The sequence below is a fragment of the Heteronotia binoei genome, chromosome 1, assembly GCF_032191835.1.
Source record: "Heteronotia binoei isolate CCM8104 ecotype False Entrance Well chromosome 1, APGP_CSIRO_Hbin_v1, whole genome shotgun sequence".
Classification (NCBI taxonomy): Eukaryota; Metazoa; Chordata; class Lepidosauria; order Squamata; family Gekkonidae; genus Heteronotia; species Heteronotia binoei.
This window is the reverse complement of record NC_083223.1, coordinates 209,258,127-209,275,717: the sequence shown is the minus strand read 5'-3', so window position 1 is coordinate 209,275,717 and position 17,591 is coordinate 209,258,127. Positions and strand designations below refer to the sequence as shown.

The window sequence follows — 17,591 nt, the reverse complement described above, 5'->3', positions numbered from 1 at the left end:
CTATTTATTAAGTAGATCCATTTAATTGCTTATGACATTAATCACAGTATACAGAACCTGTGAGTCAGCTAGAAATATAGATGCTCTGGAGCACCCACAAATAGCACTCTAAATAGCACCTATGGAAAACTGATAAATTTTGCCTAAATTAACTCCTTCTGTTATCTGACTGCTTTGCTAGCCTTCAAATATGATGTAATTTCCAGGGTGATCTTTACCAATTCTTCCTGGAATTATGACATAGTGTTCTAAAGCAACTGGAGGGTGATTATAGTTTCTCCCCACCCCTCCAATTTCACCATCCCACCAGCAGTTATCTGATATTTAAAAAATTATATAAAATGTCCCACTCTTAAATGATTATTGTCTTCAATGTAAGCTTCCTTTTTATTTCTTTACAGAGCCACGTTTTGTCAGCAAGAACTCATCAACGGCTTCGTGCAGCTTTGGCATCCATTTCAACTACACTACTGATTTTTTCCAACCTTATCTTTCTTGGTGGAAATGAAGTTGGGAGAATCTACTGGAACAGGATTTTCTGGGAAGGCAAGTCAACCTAAAAAATATGGGTTTTTAAATGTTTTATTAGAAAAACCTTTCAGAATCTAATGCCAGCAGCTCTGGAAAAAGGCTCCCTCAGGTGGAGCTTCCACTTGTACTTTTAATGGCTTTCCCCCCTCCAAATAGTCATCTTTGCTTTTAAAATTGAGACAATAGTAGTACAATAGTTTTCTGGAGGGATACTATGCTTTCCTAATACTTGAACATTTGTTATTTATTGATTTGATTGCAGGCATGTTTAAGTTGCATTTTCTTCCAAAGGAGTATTTGAAGTGGCATATAACAACAAAAAAGTAGCACAAACAGTAATAAATAAACACCAAGCCTTAAAAGTCTCTGCCACATAAGTAAAGCAGCAGTAAATAAAGTATTGTAAATTATACAGCAAGCCATAGTGAAATGCTGTTAAAAAAATTATTAGTTTTCAAAGATGACATTGAGGAGAGAACCATGCCAGCTTCTTGGGGAGGCATGTTCCACAGAATGATGCCACCACTAAGAATTGTTAAGCGAATTGCCCTAAAAATATGGTTTGGGGGAATTTAGAGTGGTGGGCAAATCAGCCTTTTAGCGAGATCTAAAAACCTGTTTATACAGAAGGCATCTGCTTTGAGAGTTACCCTCCCAGTAATAAGGCAAGATGGTCTAATAATCAATGGGGTGTTTTATTTAAGGAATAAGGCCAATCATACAAGGGTATAAAATCATACAACATACATGCAGGCCTAAGAAAACAGATATGAAATTGATAGAAGGGTAACACAAGGGTAATAACATAGACAGGGTATACAACCTGATCCTGGTGGCTTAGGGTCCAGTCACAACTAGAAGATATAGACATGCATTGCGATGTGCCATGCCTGATGCTCCTTACTTAGAGTAGGGAGGGAGGAACAATCTGGTTACATATTGCTCAGGCATAGAGATAGTGAGCATGGATTTCTCTCTGGTTATATTATTTTTGGAAAGGAAAAGGTCCTCCCCAAAAGGGGCTGGCTTGTTGGTGGGCAGTATCTAGTCTATTCTGGGTACCTGACTGGATGCCCACCTCCAGCCAATGAGCAGACCTGACTCTGGTCACCTGAATGGATCTCCAGGTAACAATGGAACAGTGGGAGGCTCCAGAGTGGCAGTTTGAGCAAGGCATGGGTGGAAGTATGGGTTGAGGGGATTAAACAAGCTATCCAAACTTATCTAAAGGTGACAATAGAGGGCCAAACAGGTACCTAAGGTGACACCTGATCTATACAAAGAACTCTGGCTCTAGGGGATTCCTCTTCTTGCTCTTCTGGCTAGCACAGTCCTGTCTGAAGTTCCATTTGACAAAGACTTGGGCGGTCTGGCAGGATCCATGCCTAAGCTAAGCTTGATTGCCTTATGTTGATGTAACAGCTGTTGAGTACGTGAGCCTCTCGCTTCTCTGTCATGGAGTCTGGAACTGCAGGAAGTTGGTCGCTGATGATGTTAGCCTACCAACATGGCTTTCATGGTCAAGGCTGGAAACCGCTTGCCCAGACAGTTCCAGGTGACGCGACTTCTTCCACTGCAGCGGCCGAGATGGTACACACACGGAGTGGCTGGAAACCCATCTGTACTTCTGGCTAGCACTCTTCCAGAGATATAGAGTGCTGTTGTAACGCTGAGGCTGTTAGTATTCACATAAGTCTCTTATAAAATGGTAGATAAAACCCACATTTCACAGCAGATGTGAAAGAGAAGCCATGTTGGATCAGGCCAATGGCCCATCCAGTCCAACACTCTGTGTTACACAGTGGCCAAAAGAATTATATATATATATATATATATATATATATATATATATATATATATATATATATATATATATATATATATATATACACACACACACACACACACACACACACACACACTGTGGCTAATAGCCACTGATTGACCTCGGCTCCATATTTTTATCTAACCCCCTCTTAAAGCTGGCTATGCTTGTAGCTGCCGCCACCTCCTGTGGCAGTGAATTCCACATGTTAATCACCCTTTGGGTGAAGAAGTACTTCCTTTTATCCATTTTCACCCGACTGCTCAGCAATTTCATTGAATGCCCACGAGTTCTTGTATTGTGAGAAAGGGAGAAACGTACTTCTTTCTGTACCTTCTCCATCCCATGCATAATCTTGTAAACCTCTATCATGTCACCCCGCAGTCGACGTTTCTCCAAGCTAAAGAGTCCCAAGCGTTTTAACCTTTCTTCATAGGGAAAGTGTTCCAACCCTTTAATCATTCTAGTTGCCCTTTTCTGGACTTTTCCCAGTGCTATAATATCCTTTTTGAGGTGCAGTGACCAGAATTGTACACAGTGTTCCAAATGAGACCATACCATCGATTTATACAGGGGCATTATGATACTGGTTCACGTAGCTGGCTCCAGGTTGACTCAGCCTTCCATCCTTCCGAGGTGGGTAAAATGAGTACCCAGCTTGCTGGGGGGAAAATGTAGTTGACTGGGGAAGACAATTGCAAACCACCCCATAAAAAGTCTGCTGTGAAAACGTTGTGAAAGCAACATCACCCCAGAGTTGAAAACGACTGGTGCTTGCACAGGGGACTACCTTTACCTTTATTATGATACTGGCTGATTTGTTTTCAGTTCCCTTCCTAATAATTCCCAGCATGGTGTTGACCTTTTTTATTGCAATCACACTGTCTTGACATTTTCATCTTGTAAACCTCTATCATGTCACCCCCCTGTCGATGTTTCTCCAAGCTAAAGAGCCCCAAGTGTTTTAACCTTTCTTCATAGGGAGAGTGTTCCAACCCTTTAATCATTCTAGTTGCCCTTTTCTGGACTTTTTCCAATGCTATAATATCCTTTTTGAGTTGCGGTGACCAGAATTGCACACAGTACTCCAAATGAGACCGCACCATCGATTTATACAGGGGCATTATGATACTGGCTGATTTGATTTCAATTCCCTTCCTAATAATTCCCAGCATGCCGTTGGCCTTTTTAATTGCAATCGCACACTGTCTTGACATTTTCAGTGAGTTATCTGCCACGACCCCAAGATCTCTCTCTTGGTCAGTCCAGGCACCCTGGCAACCAAACAGGTGATTACAATGTCCGTATATAACTGAAATTAGGGGTCTCTTGCTCACAGAATGAAGATGTGCCCATTATACATTCATTTACTTCTGAGACTAAAGCAGAAACATATTCCAGATGAAATCTTAAAATTCAAGTTCTAAGATGAGAGAAACTGTGCATATTGAAAATCTGATTTTGGGTGTTGACATTTAAATTTATAAAGTTTTGTGGAGTTATGCAATTTTATATTTCAAGGAGTCCAGAAATTTTGGTCTTCTGTCATACAACTCAGATTTAGGCACAAAAGGTGTAACTGCACCTCAAGTTGTTTCTAAAAGAGATATCAGCCACTGACATGGGTCACAAAGTTAAGAAGGAGGCATGAATATTTCTTTGTGAAAACTAAGCAAAATTTAATGCCTTGGTTGGGCTGACATTTTGAGGAACTTCTTAGCATCGTGGCTGGAATGATGGGTGAGAAAATAGGAGTAGGCCTTGTAAATATATATTTGCCATAAACACACCCTTCCCACAGCAGTAAAAATTGAGGAGCCTTACAATGTGATCCTAAGACAAAACATACTCTTTTGAGCCTATTTACTTCAATGCACCTAGAAAGGTATATTCACTTAGGACTGCAATGTCAGTTGCTGGAATATTTAATTGCAATTGGGGGTATTTTCCAGGGTTCACAAATTTTGTTTTGTTTTTTTAAGGAGAATATTCTTCATCTTAGGCAGAGTGAGGTGACCTGTCTCAGACAGCTGCTTTTCAAAAGTGTTAGCCAGAAGCAAATAAATATTGAGTGGAATTTTATATTTCAAATTGCATAGTGTTGTGAGTTGTCTCCATATGTATTCTTCCTGACACAGCACTAAGTGGGAGGAGAGGAAAAAAAATTCCCAAAGAATTCCTGTTGTCACAAAAACAACAGAATTTGCTGGCACCTCAGAAAACAAGATACATTTGTTTTAGAAGGAACTATCATAGGTGTTAAAGCTGCAGTACTGCAGTCCCAAGCTCTGCTCACGACCTGAGTTCGATCCCAGCAGAAGCTGGTTTCAGGTAGTCGGCTCAGGTTGACTCAGCTTTTCATCCTTCCGAGGTCAGTAAAATGAGTCCCCAGCTTGCTGGGGGGAAAGTGTAAATGACTGAGGAAGGCAATGGCAAACCACCGTGTAAAAAGTCTGCCTGTGAAGACGTTGTGAAAGCAACGTGACCCCAGAGTCGGAAACGACTGGTGCTTGCGCAGGGGACCTTTCCTTTCCATCAGAGGCAAAACTCAACTTTATCAGATGGAGAGAATGGATGGTAGGCTACAGAGGCAGTTTTTCTCTCAAAGGAATCCATTAGGTCAGTCCATACCAGACTTTGTCATGTACTTCATTGATTACTGTTTTTCTGGACAAGTTCCATCATTTCCATTGTACAGTAAAAAACCATCTGAAATATCACTTTTAAACAATTCACTCAACAGAAAGAAGCTCATAATACTGAAAAGCAAGAGTTCAATTTAAAATTGCAGAGGGCGACAGTGTTCTTCATGAAGATGTAAGGGACATAAAATTGCCTTCCATTAAAACTAGTTTTCTGTGACCTGATCTTCTTTTTATTTTTCATTTATATGTGTGCTGCTAGTAGGGTTGCCAGGTCAGGCTTAGGAGATATCTGGGGACTTTGGGATGGACCAGGAGATTTTGGGGGTGGAGCCTGGAGCAGGGTTGTAACAAACACAATTGAACTCTGAAGGAGTTCTGGCCATCACATTTAAAGGAACCACATTCCTTTTAAATGCTTTCTCTCAATTGAAATATTGTGGGATAGGGACATCTTCTGCGGCTCATAGAATAGGACCCCCTGGTCTTTTTGAAACTAGAGGGGGGGTTGAGGAGAGGCACCAGATGCTATGCTGAAAATTTGGTGCTTCTCTCTCAAAAATCAACCTCCGCAAGCCCCAGATACTCACAGACCAATTCATATAATAGAGTGCTCAGCGAACATCCCCTCTCCCAAAAAAACTTTCTGATAACCCTGAAGCGGGAGGAGGGCCTCCAGATCAGAGGATCCTCTGCCCCTAACTGGGGATTGGCAATCCTAGCCACTAGATCAGGGGTGGGGAACGTCAGGCCTGAGGGTTGTTTGCGGCCTTCAAGATCACTTGGTCTGGCCCTTGGGGATTGCTGGGCCAAGCCAAAACACATGGCAGCCTTCCTTGGGCCTGGCTGACCGGCAAGGATCATGAGGCCCAGCCACGCTGTGCAGCAGCCCCTCTGGGGCCCAGCCATGCTGCGCAGCCTCTCCCCATTTTTTTATTTCTGTTCCTTCCTTCCTTCCTTCCTTCCTCTTTCTCTTCCTCTTTCTCTCTGTGGAGCCTGAGTGGTGGGCATTGTGAAGGCCTGCTGCTGGGGTATGTGGGTGTCTTTAAAGGTCTTCTGGGAGCAGCTGCAGTTTCCACATGAAGGGAGGTAGGTAGGGATACACTTGATTATCCCAGATGGTGTGACCTAATTTGCTAATATTAGGGAATGTGGTCTAATATGCTAATGAGTTCCTGATGGATTTTTTCTACAAAAAAAGCCCTGGACCTAGACATTTGCCAAGGACAGCAGGCCCGGGGAGGGGGTGTGTGCCAGATTAGGCTCACCCCACATGACTTCAAATTATTTCCATTAATTTTGCTGGTCTAAATCATTCTCCCTTGGCGGAGCACTGTTTTTTAAGTTGATAATATTGTATGACCTGCAAATAATATAAATATCCAAATGGCCCTTGGCAGAAAAAAGGTTCCTCACCCCTGCACTAGATAGAAGAGAATTCCAGATAACAATTCAGAAGACACTTGCCTCCCGCCTATTTTCCTTGCCTGTTTCACTGTTCGCCAAGCTCACAGACAGCCATAGAACTACCACTGAATGGTTACTGTCAAGCCAGCAACAGAAATAGGCCTGTACATCAGTATCCTCTCCCCACACCATACAACTTTCCCACAAGGAACGACTAGCTCAGGGGTGTTAAACATATGATGGGGTGGATACAGCCACCGCAGAGCTCAAATCCACCCCTCTGAGTAATTTCCTTTTCCTGCTACCTTTTCCAAGGCAGCTGCTGCAACCACACCATAGCTTGTTTTCCCCCAGTTCCCACAGTGGCTATTTGCTTCATGACTCTTGCCTCCCCCCCCCCCCCCAAGAGAGCTCTGTGGCTGCTTCATGCCAGAGAGATATAAAGGTAACCCCCCTCTCTCATACACACACACACAGAGCTGCTTCTGTCTCTGGGGCTGCTCCTCTTTTGGGGAGGAGGGGAGGGAGAGAGAGAGAGAGAACAAAGGTGCTGGAGTCCCATGGCAGCTTGAAGACCAACAACGTTTTATTCCAGGTATAAGCTTTTGTGTTTAAGGACACTTCTTCAGAGGGAGGGAGCGAGGGTGGATGGATTCTTCCGACAAGCACAGTTTACACTGAGGAAAATATTTTGGCTTATTCTGAAAAAAAAATTAGATGTCTCTGTTTCTATCTGGATTTTAATTTCTTTCAAAAAATACCCTGATTAGGAATTAGACCGCTTGGATTGGACCTTATATCTTGGAGAGTGGAGTGATTTCAGATGCCAAATGATAATAGCACACATTGGTAATAAGACAGGAAAACTAGGTCTCAGTTTGGTCCTAGAGGATGCATTGTCTTGAGCTTCATTATTAATTGCAGTTAAGTGCTTGTTCTTTCTAATCTTCCTTTGAAATTCCTTTGTAATAGAAGATGGAGGACAGTAAGCAGTGGAGGACGGTAAGCAGTGGGGTGCCGCAGGTCTCAGTACTGGGTCCCATGCTCTTTCTCTCTCTCTCGGCTTGTCTTCGCGAACGAAGATTTAAGAAGGGTGCAGTAGTCCACGTCTGCTGCAGGCTTGCTGGTGGCTGACAAAACCAATGCGGGACAGGCAGATCCGGCCACAGTGGCTGCAGGGAAAAGTCTGATTTGGGGTTGGTGCTGTAGCAGTGCGATTCTTCCTCAATCTCCTTTTGTCCTCAAGACCAGCAATGCAAGCGTTCTCAAAGGAAGAGACAGCCTGGTGGATGGTGTGCCTCCATGCTTTGCGATCTGAGGCTAGGTCAGACCACTGGTGATGGTTGATGCGACAGGTGCCAAGGGATTTCTTCAAGGAGTCCTTGTACCTCTTCTTTGGTGCCCCTCTATTTCGATGGCCGGTGGAAAGTTCGCCATACAGAGCAATCTTCGGAAGGCGGTGGTTTTCCATCCTAGAAATATGCCCTGCCCAACGCAGCTGCGTCTTCAACAGCAGTGCCTCGATGCTTGTAACCTCCGCCCTCTTGAGGACTTCAGTGTTGGTCACAAAGTCACTCCAGTGGATGTTGAGGATGGTGCGAAGGCAGCGCTGATGAAAGCGCTCAAGGAGTCTCATGTGATGACGGTATAAGACCCACGATTTGGAGCCGTAGATGAGGGTTGTCATCACAACCGCTTTGTAAACATTGATCTTTGTGCCTTTTTTCAGAAGCTTGTTGCTCCATACTCTTTTGTGCAGTCGGCCAAATGCACGGTTTGCCTTTGCCAGCCTGTTGTCAATCTCCTTGTCGATCTTGGCATCTGAGGAGATGATGCACCCCAGGTAGCTGAACTGCTGGACTGTCTTCAGAACTGATTCACCCACAGTGACACAGGGAGGGTGATAATCTTCCTGGGGTGCAGGCTGGTGGATAACTTCTGTCTTCTTCAGACTAACTTCTAGGCCGAATAGCTTGGCAGCCTCTGCAAAGCAGGACATCATATGCTGCAGAGCTGATACCGAGTGGGAGACGAGTGCAGCATCATCAGCAAACAGTAGCTCTCGGATAAGTTTTTCCATTGTCTTGGAGTGAGCCTTTAGTCGCCTCAGGTTGAACAGGCTGCCATCAGTGCGATAGCGGATGTAGACACCATCGTCATCATCTAGATCTACTGCGGCTCTTTGAAGCATCATGCTAAAGAAGATCGTAAAGAGAGTTGGCGCGAGAACGCAGCCTTGCTTTACACCTGTGTCTATTGGGAAGGGCTCCGAGAGGTCGTTGCAGTGTCTGACTTGGCCTCGCTGGTCTTCATGTAGCTGGATGATCATGCTGAGGAACCTCGGGGGACATCCTAAACGTTCCAAGATTTGCCACAGGCCTTTCCTGCTAACGGTATCGAAAGCTTTGGTAAGGTCGACAAAAGTCACATATAGACCCTTGTTCTCTTCCCTGCATTTCTCTTGGAGCTGCCTGAGAACAAATACCATGTCGGTGGTGCTCCTGTTAGCTCTGAAGCCGCACTGGCTCTCTGGGAGGAGTTCTTCTGCAATGGTGGGCACCAGTCTGTTCAGGAGTATTCTGGCAAGGATTTTGCCTGCAATGGAGAGCAGGGTTATCCCCCGGTAGTTGGAGCAGTCTGACTTTTCCCCTTTGTTCTTGTGTAGAGTGATGATGATTGCATGGCGAAAGTCCTGTGGTAGTTTGCCTTGTTCCCAGCAGGTGACAAGTACTTTGTGAAGTGCGCTATGTAGTACTGTGCCCCCATGCCTCCAGATCTCTGGTGGGATTCCATCAACTCCCGCTGCCTTGCCACTTTTCAGTTGCTTGATGGCTTTAACAGTCTCTTCTAGGGTGGGGATCTCATCCAACTCTGTTTTTATTGGTTGAAGTGGGGTGAGGTGGATTGCTGAATCTTGAACTACGCGGTTGGCACTGAAGAGAACCTGAAAATACTCCAACCACCGGTTCAGTATGGATGCCTTGTCTGTGAGGAGCACTTGGCCGTCTGCACTACGCAAGGGACTCTGAGCCTGATATGATGGGCCATATACTGCCTTCAGGGCTTCGTAGAACCCTCTTAAATCACCAGTGTCTGCACAGAGCTGGGTTCTCTCTGCAAGCTTGGTCCACCGCTCGTTCTGAATGTCTCGAAGCTTGCTTTGGAGGTTGCTACATGCAGCGCGAAAGATTGCTTTTTTCCCAGGACAGGAGGGCTGAGCAAGATGTGCTTGGTAGGCAGATCTCTTTTTCGCTAGTAATTCTTGGATCTCTTGATTGTTCTTGTCAAACCAGTCCTTGTTCTTCCTTGTGGAAAACCTGAGGACTTCTTCAGAGATCAACAGGATGGTAGTTTTTAGGTGTTCCCAGAGTGCTTCTGGAGAAGGGTCTGTGGAGCAACTGGGGTCCTCAATTCTTGACTGGAGTTTTGCCTGGAAGGCAGCTTTAACTTCAGCTGACTGAAGGCTGCCAACCTGAAGCTTCCTCCGAGGGATACCTCCTCTCCTGGGTGTGGGTTTAAAGTGAAGACGGAGATTGCAGCGTACAAGACGATGATCTGTATAACATTCCGCACTGGGCATTACTCGGGTGTGTAAGACATCTCGAAGGTCTCTCTGGCGCACCAGAATGTAGTCGATAAGGTGCCAGTGCTTGGACCGTGGGTGCATCCAGGTTGTCTTCAGGCTGTTCTTCTGCTGAAAGATAATGTTGGTGATGGTGAGCTGGTGCTCCGTGCAGAATTCTAGCAGGAGGCGCCCGTTATCATTGCAGTTGCCAATGCCGTGTTTGCCAAGTACTCCTTTCCAGGCTTCCGAGTCTTTACCTACTCTGGCATTGAAGTCGCCAAGGATGATCACCTTGTCCTCTGTAGGGATCTTCTGTACGAGGTTGCGTAGATCAGCATAGAACTTGTTCTTTTCTGCAGGATCCGCTTGAAGGGTTAGGGCATACACACTGAAGAGTGTTGCATGCTGCTTGTTTTGAAGTGGGAGGCGCATGGACATGATGCGATCTGAGTGACCTGTTGGCAGGTTTTCGAGTTTGGAGGCAATGGAGTTCCTGACCATGAAGCCAACGCCAGAAAGGTGGCTCTCAGCTTTTGACTTACCCGACCAGTAGAGGGTATAGCCAGCACCATGTTCTTGAAGACTACCTTCCTCAGGGAAACGGACCTCACTGAGAGCTGCTATGTCAATATTCAACCTAAGAAGTTCGTGGGCAACTAGAGCAGAGCGTCGTTCAGGGCGACCACTGTCTACTGTGTCAAGCATGGTTCTGATGTTCCAACATGCAAGCTTTAGTTTTTGCACACTTTGTGAGGCAGGTGCATGCCTTTTCTTTGTTGCTATTTTTTGACCGCAAGTAAGGATGCCCGTTGACTGCGGCTAGCCAACTGGGGTGGGGGAGACGAGCTTTGTTTAGGCCACCTTTTCTAGGCCCCTCTCCGTGTGGAGCAAGCAGTGCTGTCCCTAGATAACGCTGCTTGGTCGTTCAGGGTGCTGCCGAAAAATGCTTTCGTCTCCAGGTCAGCATCAGGCGACCAATACCCTGAACCGTCTACATGTAGGATCGGGACTGCGGCTTCCAGTGGCATTTTCCACCTGCTGTTTCGCCCCTTGCCCATCGCTGCAGGACTTGGTGTGTTTTGGGTTGTGGATGTGGATATGCCCTTCAGGCCTGCGCAGAGGAATTTTTAGGTGAAGCACAGTGTGCGTGGTACTGGCTCCATCCTTTCACCTTGGGGTCATCTGCCATGGCCCAGTAAGCCGGGACGCCGGCAGCGAGTCCTCCAGGTGGTAGGTGTTACATTAACGAGCTCTATCTGCCCGGGTTTGATGTTAGAGTTTTCCTTCTCTTGGCTGGCGAGGTTGGTGAGCCTAGCCTGCCCATCCGGTTATACCGCCGGACATTTGGTCGCACCATGACGTGCCAAACTCTGTGAGAAATGGGGGGGACCAGCGGGAAGGTGTTGCCACGGATGCAGTAATGCAGGAGAGGCCATTGCAGTGACCATCTGCCAGGCATAGCCGGACAGTGACCACGCGGCGTTCACTACACCGGGACAGGAGAGGCTATGTATTGCGCATACACTTTCCCTGGGGGGGGCAGGATACCTAAGAGGGAGCCCACCTCCCCCCCCCCCCCCCATGCTCTTTAACTTGTTCATAAATGATTTAGAGTTGGGAGTGAGCAGTGTAGTGGCCAAGTTTGTGGATGACACTAAATTGTTCAGGGTGGTGAGAACCAGAGAGGATTGTGAGGAACTCCAAAGGGACTTGTTGAGGCTGGGTGAGTCAGCGTCAACGTGGCAGATGCAGTTCTGTGTGGCCAAGTGCAAAGTAATGCTCTTTAACTTGCTCTTTAACTTGTTCATAAATTATTTAGAGTTGGGAGTGAGCAGTGAAGTGGCCAAGTTTGCGGATGACACTAAATTGTTCAGGGTGGTGAGAACCAGAGAGCATTGTGAGGAACTCCAAAGGGACCTGTTGAGGCTGGGTGAGTGGGCATCAACGTGGCAGATGCAGTTCAGTGTGGCCAAGTGCAAAGTAATGCACATTGAGGCCAAGAATCCCAGCTACAAATACAAGTTGATGGGCTGTGAACTAGCAGAGACTGACCAAGAGAAAGATCTTGAGGTCGTGGTAGATAACTCACTGAAAATGTCAAGACAGTGTGAGTTTGCAATAAAAAAGGCCAACGCCATGCTGGGAATTACTAGGAAGGGAATTGAAAACAATTCAGCCAGTATCATAATGCCCCTGTATAAATTGATGGTGCGGTCTCATTTGGAGTACTGTGTGCAGTTCTGGTCGCCGCACCTGAAAAAGGATATTATAGCATTGGAGAAAGTCCAGAAAAGGGCAACTAGAATGATTAAAGGGCTGGAACACTTTCCCTATGAAGAAAGGTTGAAACACTTGGGACTCTTTAGCTTGGAGAAACGTCGACTGTGGGGTGACATGATAGAGGTTTACAAGATAATGCATGGGATGGAGAAAGTAGAGAAAGAGGTACTTTTCTCCCTTTCTCACAATACAAGAACTCGTGGGCATTCGATGAAATTGCTGAGCAGACAGGTTAAAACAGATAAAAGGAAGTACTTCTTCACCCAAAGGGTGATTAACATGTGGAATTCACTGCCACAGGAGGTGGTGGCGGCCACTGTGTGACACAGAGTGTTGGACTGGATGGGCTATTGGCCTGATCCAACATGGCTTCTCTTATGTTCTTATGTTCTTAAGAATACTGGGTTTATATCCTGTCCTTTACTCTGAATCTCAGAGTCTCAAAGCAGTTTACAAAATCTCCTTTACCTCCCTCCCCCACAATAAACACCCTGGTAGGTGGGGCTGAGAGAGCTCTCAGCCCCACCTGCTCTTTCAAGGACAGCTCTGAGCGAGCTATGGCTGACCCAAGGCCATTCCAGCAGTTGCAAGTTGGAGGAGTGGGGAATCAAACCCAGATCTCCCAGATAAGAGTCTGCACATTTAACCACTACACCAAACTCACTCTCTACACTTCTACTCTTAGGTGAGCAACTGAATGCTGTGATTTCTAATATCAGATTTATGACTATTTATTCTTTGCATCTTTCTGGACAAAACTGAGACCTAGGTTTCCTGTCTCATTACCAGTGCTTGTATCTCCATGCGTACTACCCCTTTTCATATCACACCTAATCCAATCAAGCCTGCTATTGTCCATCATTGGCATCTGAAATTTTTTTTTATAAAGTTTATATTTTTGGTACCTCATGTTACATTTTATGATATGCATGTGTAAGCCAAAATGCCCTCAAAACAAGGTTGGGGAATTGACAGGTGGGCACCTGGCTTAAAAAGGATCTTAAATCTATGTATACAGGATACATGTCCAGAAATTATTGCTTAAATTTGCCAAGGACACTAATTAAGTAAAACAATTAAAAATTTATTGTAGAAAAGTATAGAACACACATACAAGACAATGAATACATACAACACACATACAGTCCTAATAAAAATAGAGAGAAATGCAGAGACAACACAAGGATGGACAAACAGGGTGATAATTACCAATCGTAGTCTTCAAGGAAGGCTCCAATGGCGATGAATGCGAACTAGGGGGAGGGGACCCTCAACTGGCCAAGAATCGGGGATGTATCTAGACAGCGGAACTGGGGGTACTGCTAGATGCACACCTGTGGGGAGCTAGGTCACAGGTTATAAGGACTACCTTGAGCCCTTAGGGGATGGGAGGTACAGGGGGAGATGACAGGTGGTCAGCTGGTACATGACCTCAGAAAAAGGGGAGGCTCTGCAATGACCATAAGGTCTGGACTTATGCAGTAGCCAATAGCCAGTTAATTGAAAGTCCCTGATTGGATGCTCATAGCTAGCCAATGAGCAGACTTGGCCTTAGTTACCTGATTGGGCTTCCAGGTAACAATGGGCCAACGGCGAGGCTCCACGATAACAATTAAGGGAAAGAATGGGAAAAATTATTAAGGTGGGGGATACTTAAATCTATCAAACTTATCTAAAAAGGTGACAATAGATGGCCAAATTGCTACCTAGGTAACACTCGGACTATACAAAGAAATTTGGCTCTGGGTGAAGATGTTCTTCCTCCTTTTCTATCTTCTATTGGCACCAGTCTTTGTCTTGAGTTCCGTTGGACAAAGGCTTAGGCAGTCTGACAGGATCCACGCCTAAGATAAGCTTGATGGCTTTATACATAGGTGACATCTGTTGAGTACGTGAGCCTCCCGCTTTGCTGTTATGGAGTCTGGCACTGCAGGAAGATAGCTGCTGGTGGTATTAGCCTCCCAAGATGGATTCTATGGTTGAGGCTGGAAACCGCTTGCCTGGACAGTTCCTGGTGCACCTTCTTCCACTACAAAGGCCAAGATGGGGATTGCATGAAGCCACTGGAAACCATCTGTTCTCCTGGTTAGCACTCCTCAAGAGACACGGAGTGCTGCTGCAACGTTGTGGCTGTTAGTACTCATAAGTCCCTTCCAGTTTGGCAGACAAAACCCACGTTCTCCTGGCAGATTTGTGTGAGTTGAGGCACCCTGGCAACCAAGCGGGTGACTATGATGTTCTGGAATTAGGGGTATTTTTCTCACACATGGCCTGGACCAACAAAGTGACATTTATGTCAGGTCCAGCCCTTGTCACAAATTAGTTATACACCTCTGGACTAGCCCTTTCAGTCAGCATTTTGTAGGCAGCAAAAACTAGCATTTTGAAGCCGTCAGTTATTTATTCTTCCACTTGACATGAATTTATACACAAAACTGCCTTGTATTGAATTAGACCATTGATCCATCAAAGTCTGTATTGTCTATTGTCTACTCAGACTGGCAGCAGCTCTGCAGGCTTTCAGGTGAGATCCTTCATATCCCCTCCTACTTGATCCTGGAGATGCTGCAGACTGAACCTGGGACCTTCTGCATGCTAAGCAGATGATCTACCACTGAGCCACAGCTTCTCCTCTAAGCCACAGCCTCTTCACTGCCATGGCCCCTCCACTAGTTCAGTCTGCGTTGTAGTGCCTGCCAATATTTCTGGTTGAATCTAAAGCAGCTAGCGGTAAATACAAATATATATGTTTCAGATTTTATCTGCTCTGTGGAATTCTCAGCATTCACTTTCTGCAGAGAAAAAACAGGTTGGCAAAGGTACACATCTGTCAACACTGGTGAACAAAAAAGGAAGTAGATACATGAACTTAGCATAACATGCACACACCCTGTGTTGATGGGGAAATATGGAAGGTGCATTATTTTAATGGCATTATATCGACCAATGTGTAGATCCTCTGTCATAGTTCCAGTTGCATCTAATGTTGGAACAGCAATTTTCTGATTGTGGAAAATAGTCCCAGTGTGAAACCAAACGACTCTTAAGTGTCTCTTTCCTGCCCCTCCTATAGCCACTGTGGCTTTCCACATCCCTTAAATACTCTGCCATGATGTTTGCAATGGTAGTTTAGTTGTAATGTAAAATAGGTGTTTACAGATTGAAACCTAAAGAATGTTTACACTGGCTCTAAATGGTGGGGAAGTCACCAGTGATACAGGAGGAAGATTGTCATGAAGTTGGAGCTCTCTGGTTAGCTACTGACCTTCCATCAGAAAAATAAGTGCTCTTTGGCTTACTCCTTTAAGTGCTAGCCATGAGGTCACCTACACATACGTAGTATTTTAAAAATAAAACAGTTGTAACTAGTGCCCAGTTTAAACATGTAAAATTGAGTTTTGAAGCCTGGCATAATTGTGAATTTGCTACTGGTTGTGAACATTCATTATTTTTTCCCTCTTTAAATGCTCTGCCATTATGTTTGCAATGGTAGTTTAAGTTTAAAGAACAACAGATCAGGCATTTTATATTCTGTTTTCTATGTAATTAGGTACATGATTTTGAGCAATTTTAGCATATCATTTTCAAGAAGTTGGAACTGTAATGAAAAACTTGTTGCGAAAAACGTATCTTAGGGGAACACTTCAGAAAGGATGAAGTGGTACATAAATACAGAAATGTTGTGGGAATGCAGGAAATGACTTATTGACTTCTAGTCCTGGATAATACCTGAAGTCTACTTAATCCAAGTAGTGTATTACCAGCATCAGAAATGATTATTGTTTTCTCAAGTACCAACAATGTGCCTGCGGTTGTACAAACCCAGAATGTAAAACAGGCCCTTGCTCAAAAGGGCTCCTCATCCAGGTCCTTAACAATTATTCAAAATCATTCCAAAGCAAGAGATCATAGTATAATCATCCCTATAAATATGCCAAAATTTGTAATAGAACAAGCATCTAGTCCTCATGAAGTTGTTTGTATATCTCTTCCCAGAACAAAGACCATAAACAATGGCATAATATAGTGTTTTAAAACGACAGAGCTGGTAAATTGCTGACCCTGGCTAGCCTAAGCTAGCCCAGCCTCCTCAGATCTCAGAAATTAAACAGGGTTGGCCCTGGCTAGTATTTGGATAGGAGACCTCCAAGGAATACCAGGATCATGAGGTGGAGGAGGCAATGGCAAATCACCTCTGAATGTCTCTTGCCATGAAAATCCCATGAGGTCACCATAAATCAGCTGTGACTGATGGCACTTTCCATGACTACCAGATTGTTGAAGAGATAAAATAACAACTCCCCAAAAGAAGGAAACAAAAATAATTCTACAAACATTAGGAAAAATTTGTTCAGCCTCCAAATAGTAAATAATTAGTGGCTACGGACTTACTGGTGGCTGCTTTTTGGCCATAGGGCTGGGGCCCCCGCCTGAGGAACGGTTTCCTTAAACCTGTTCTTCTAGAGAATCACAAGATATCAAAGCCTCAAATAAATGGAATTGTTGGTATGATAATGAATATAAGAACATGAAAAGTTATCACAAAAGAAACGTCATGAATGTTTAGGGCATTTTGATGGGCTGTTTATATTAAAACATAAGAGCCCACTGAAAGAGAAAGGCTCCATGTTAGTTCTCACCAGGCCACAGCTGTTTCCAGGGCCTCCAGGTAGCTGGGCAGACAACAGGGCAGCCAGCCAATCACTAGCCATTTGAGGGCTCCTCCCCCTGGGATGGGGAGTTTAGTGGTTTTAGGCACTGGTCTGGATCCATTTGAGGGGACACTGTTTCAGCATGCCCATCTTGGAGGCGGTTGCCTGAGTCTGCTCCCAGATGGTAAGGGTTCCACGCAGAGGCTTGTGCCTTTGTGGAACCACCTGCTTGTCACTCCTGGTTCCCCCAGTATGTGGGCTGGGATAGGGGTAATTGGATGACAGGCTGGTTGCCCAAAACCGAACAGAGTTTGAGTCCAGTGGCACCTTTAAGACGAACAAAGTTTATTTATATTATACATAAAGCCATTCAGAATAACATGGATCCTTGCATGTGATCACATCACCACTGAATTACATAATTATGCCCAAGCAGAACTTCCAGGGGTAGAATTTACTTGTTTCTGACTGTCTGTGATTGGCAATTTCATGCATTAGATCTGACCGTCTGGGTTCAAGCTCTTTGCTAAATAAACTTAGTCAAAATTGCATGCATACACATAAACACGCGCATGTGTGTGTGTGCGTGTGTGCGTGTGTAAGAAGCATTGTGTGCAGAGATCCTTAATATAATAATCATTTATTCTGGGACTTTATTTGGCTCAGCTATTTGGTATGTGCCCACATAT

At 44.9% G+C, this 17,591-nt stretch overlaps 1 protein-coding gene across 1 annotated transcript in view; it reads left to right on the top strand.

Moving 5' to 3' along the window:
• HHAT (hedgehog acyltransferase) overlaps positions 1-17,591 on the top strand; it is a 315,369-nt gene that overhangs the window by 212,948 nt on the left and 84,830 nt on the right. The window contains exon 10 of the mRNA XM_060247267.1: positions 402-579. Within this exon, the coding sequence (XP_060103250.1) occupies positions 402-560 (159 nt within the window). The 3' untranslated portion in view covers positions 561-579. The remainder of the gene's footprint in view (positions 1-401; positions 580-17,591) is intronic.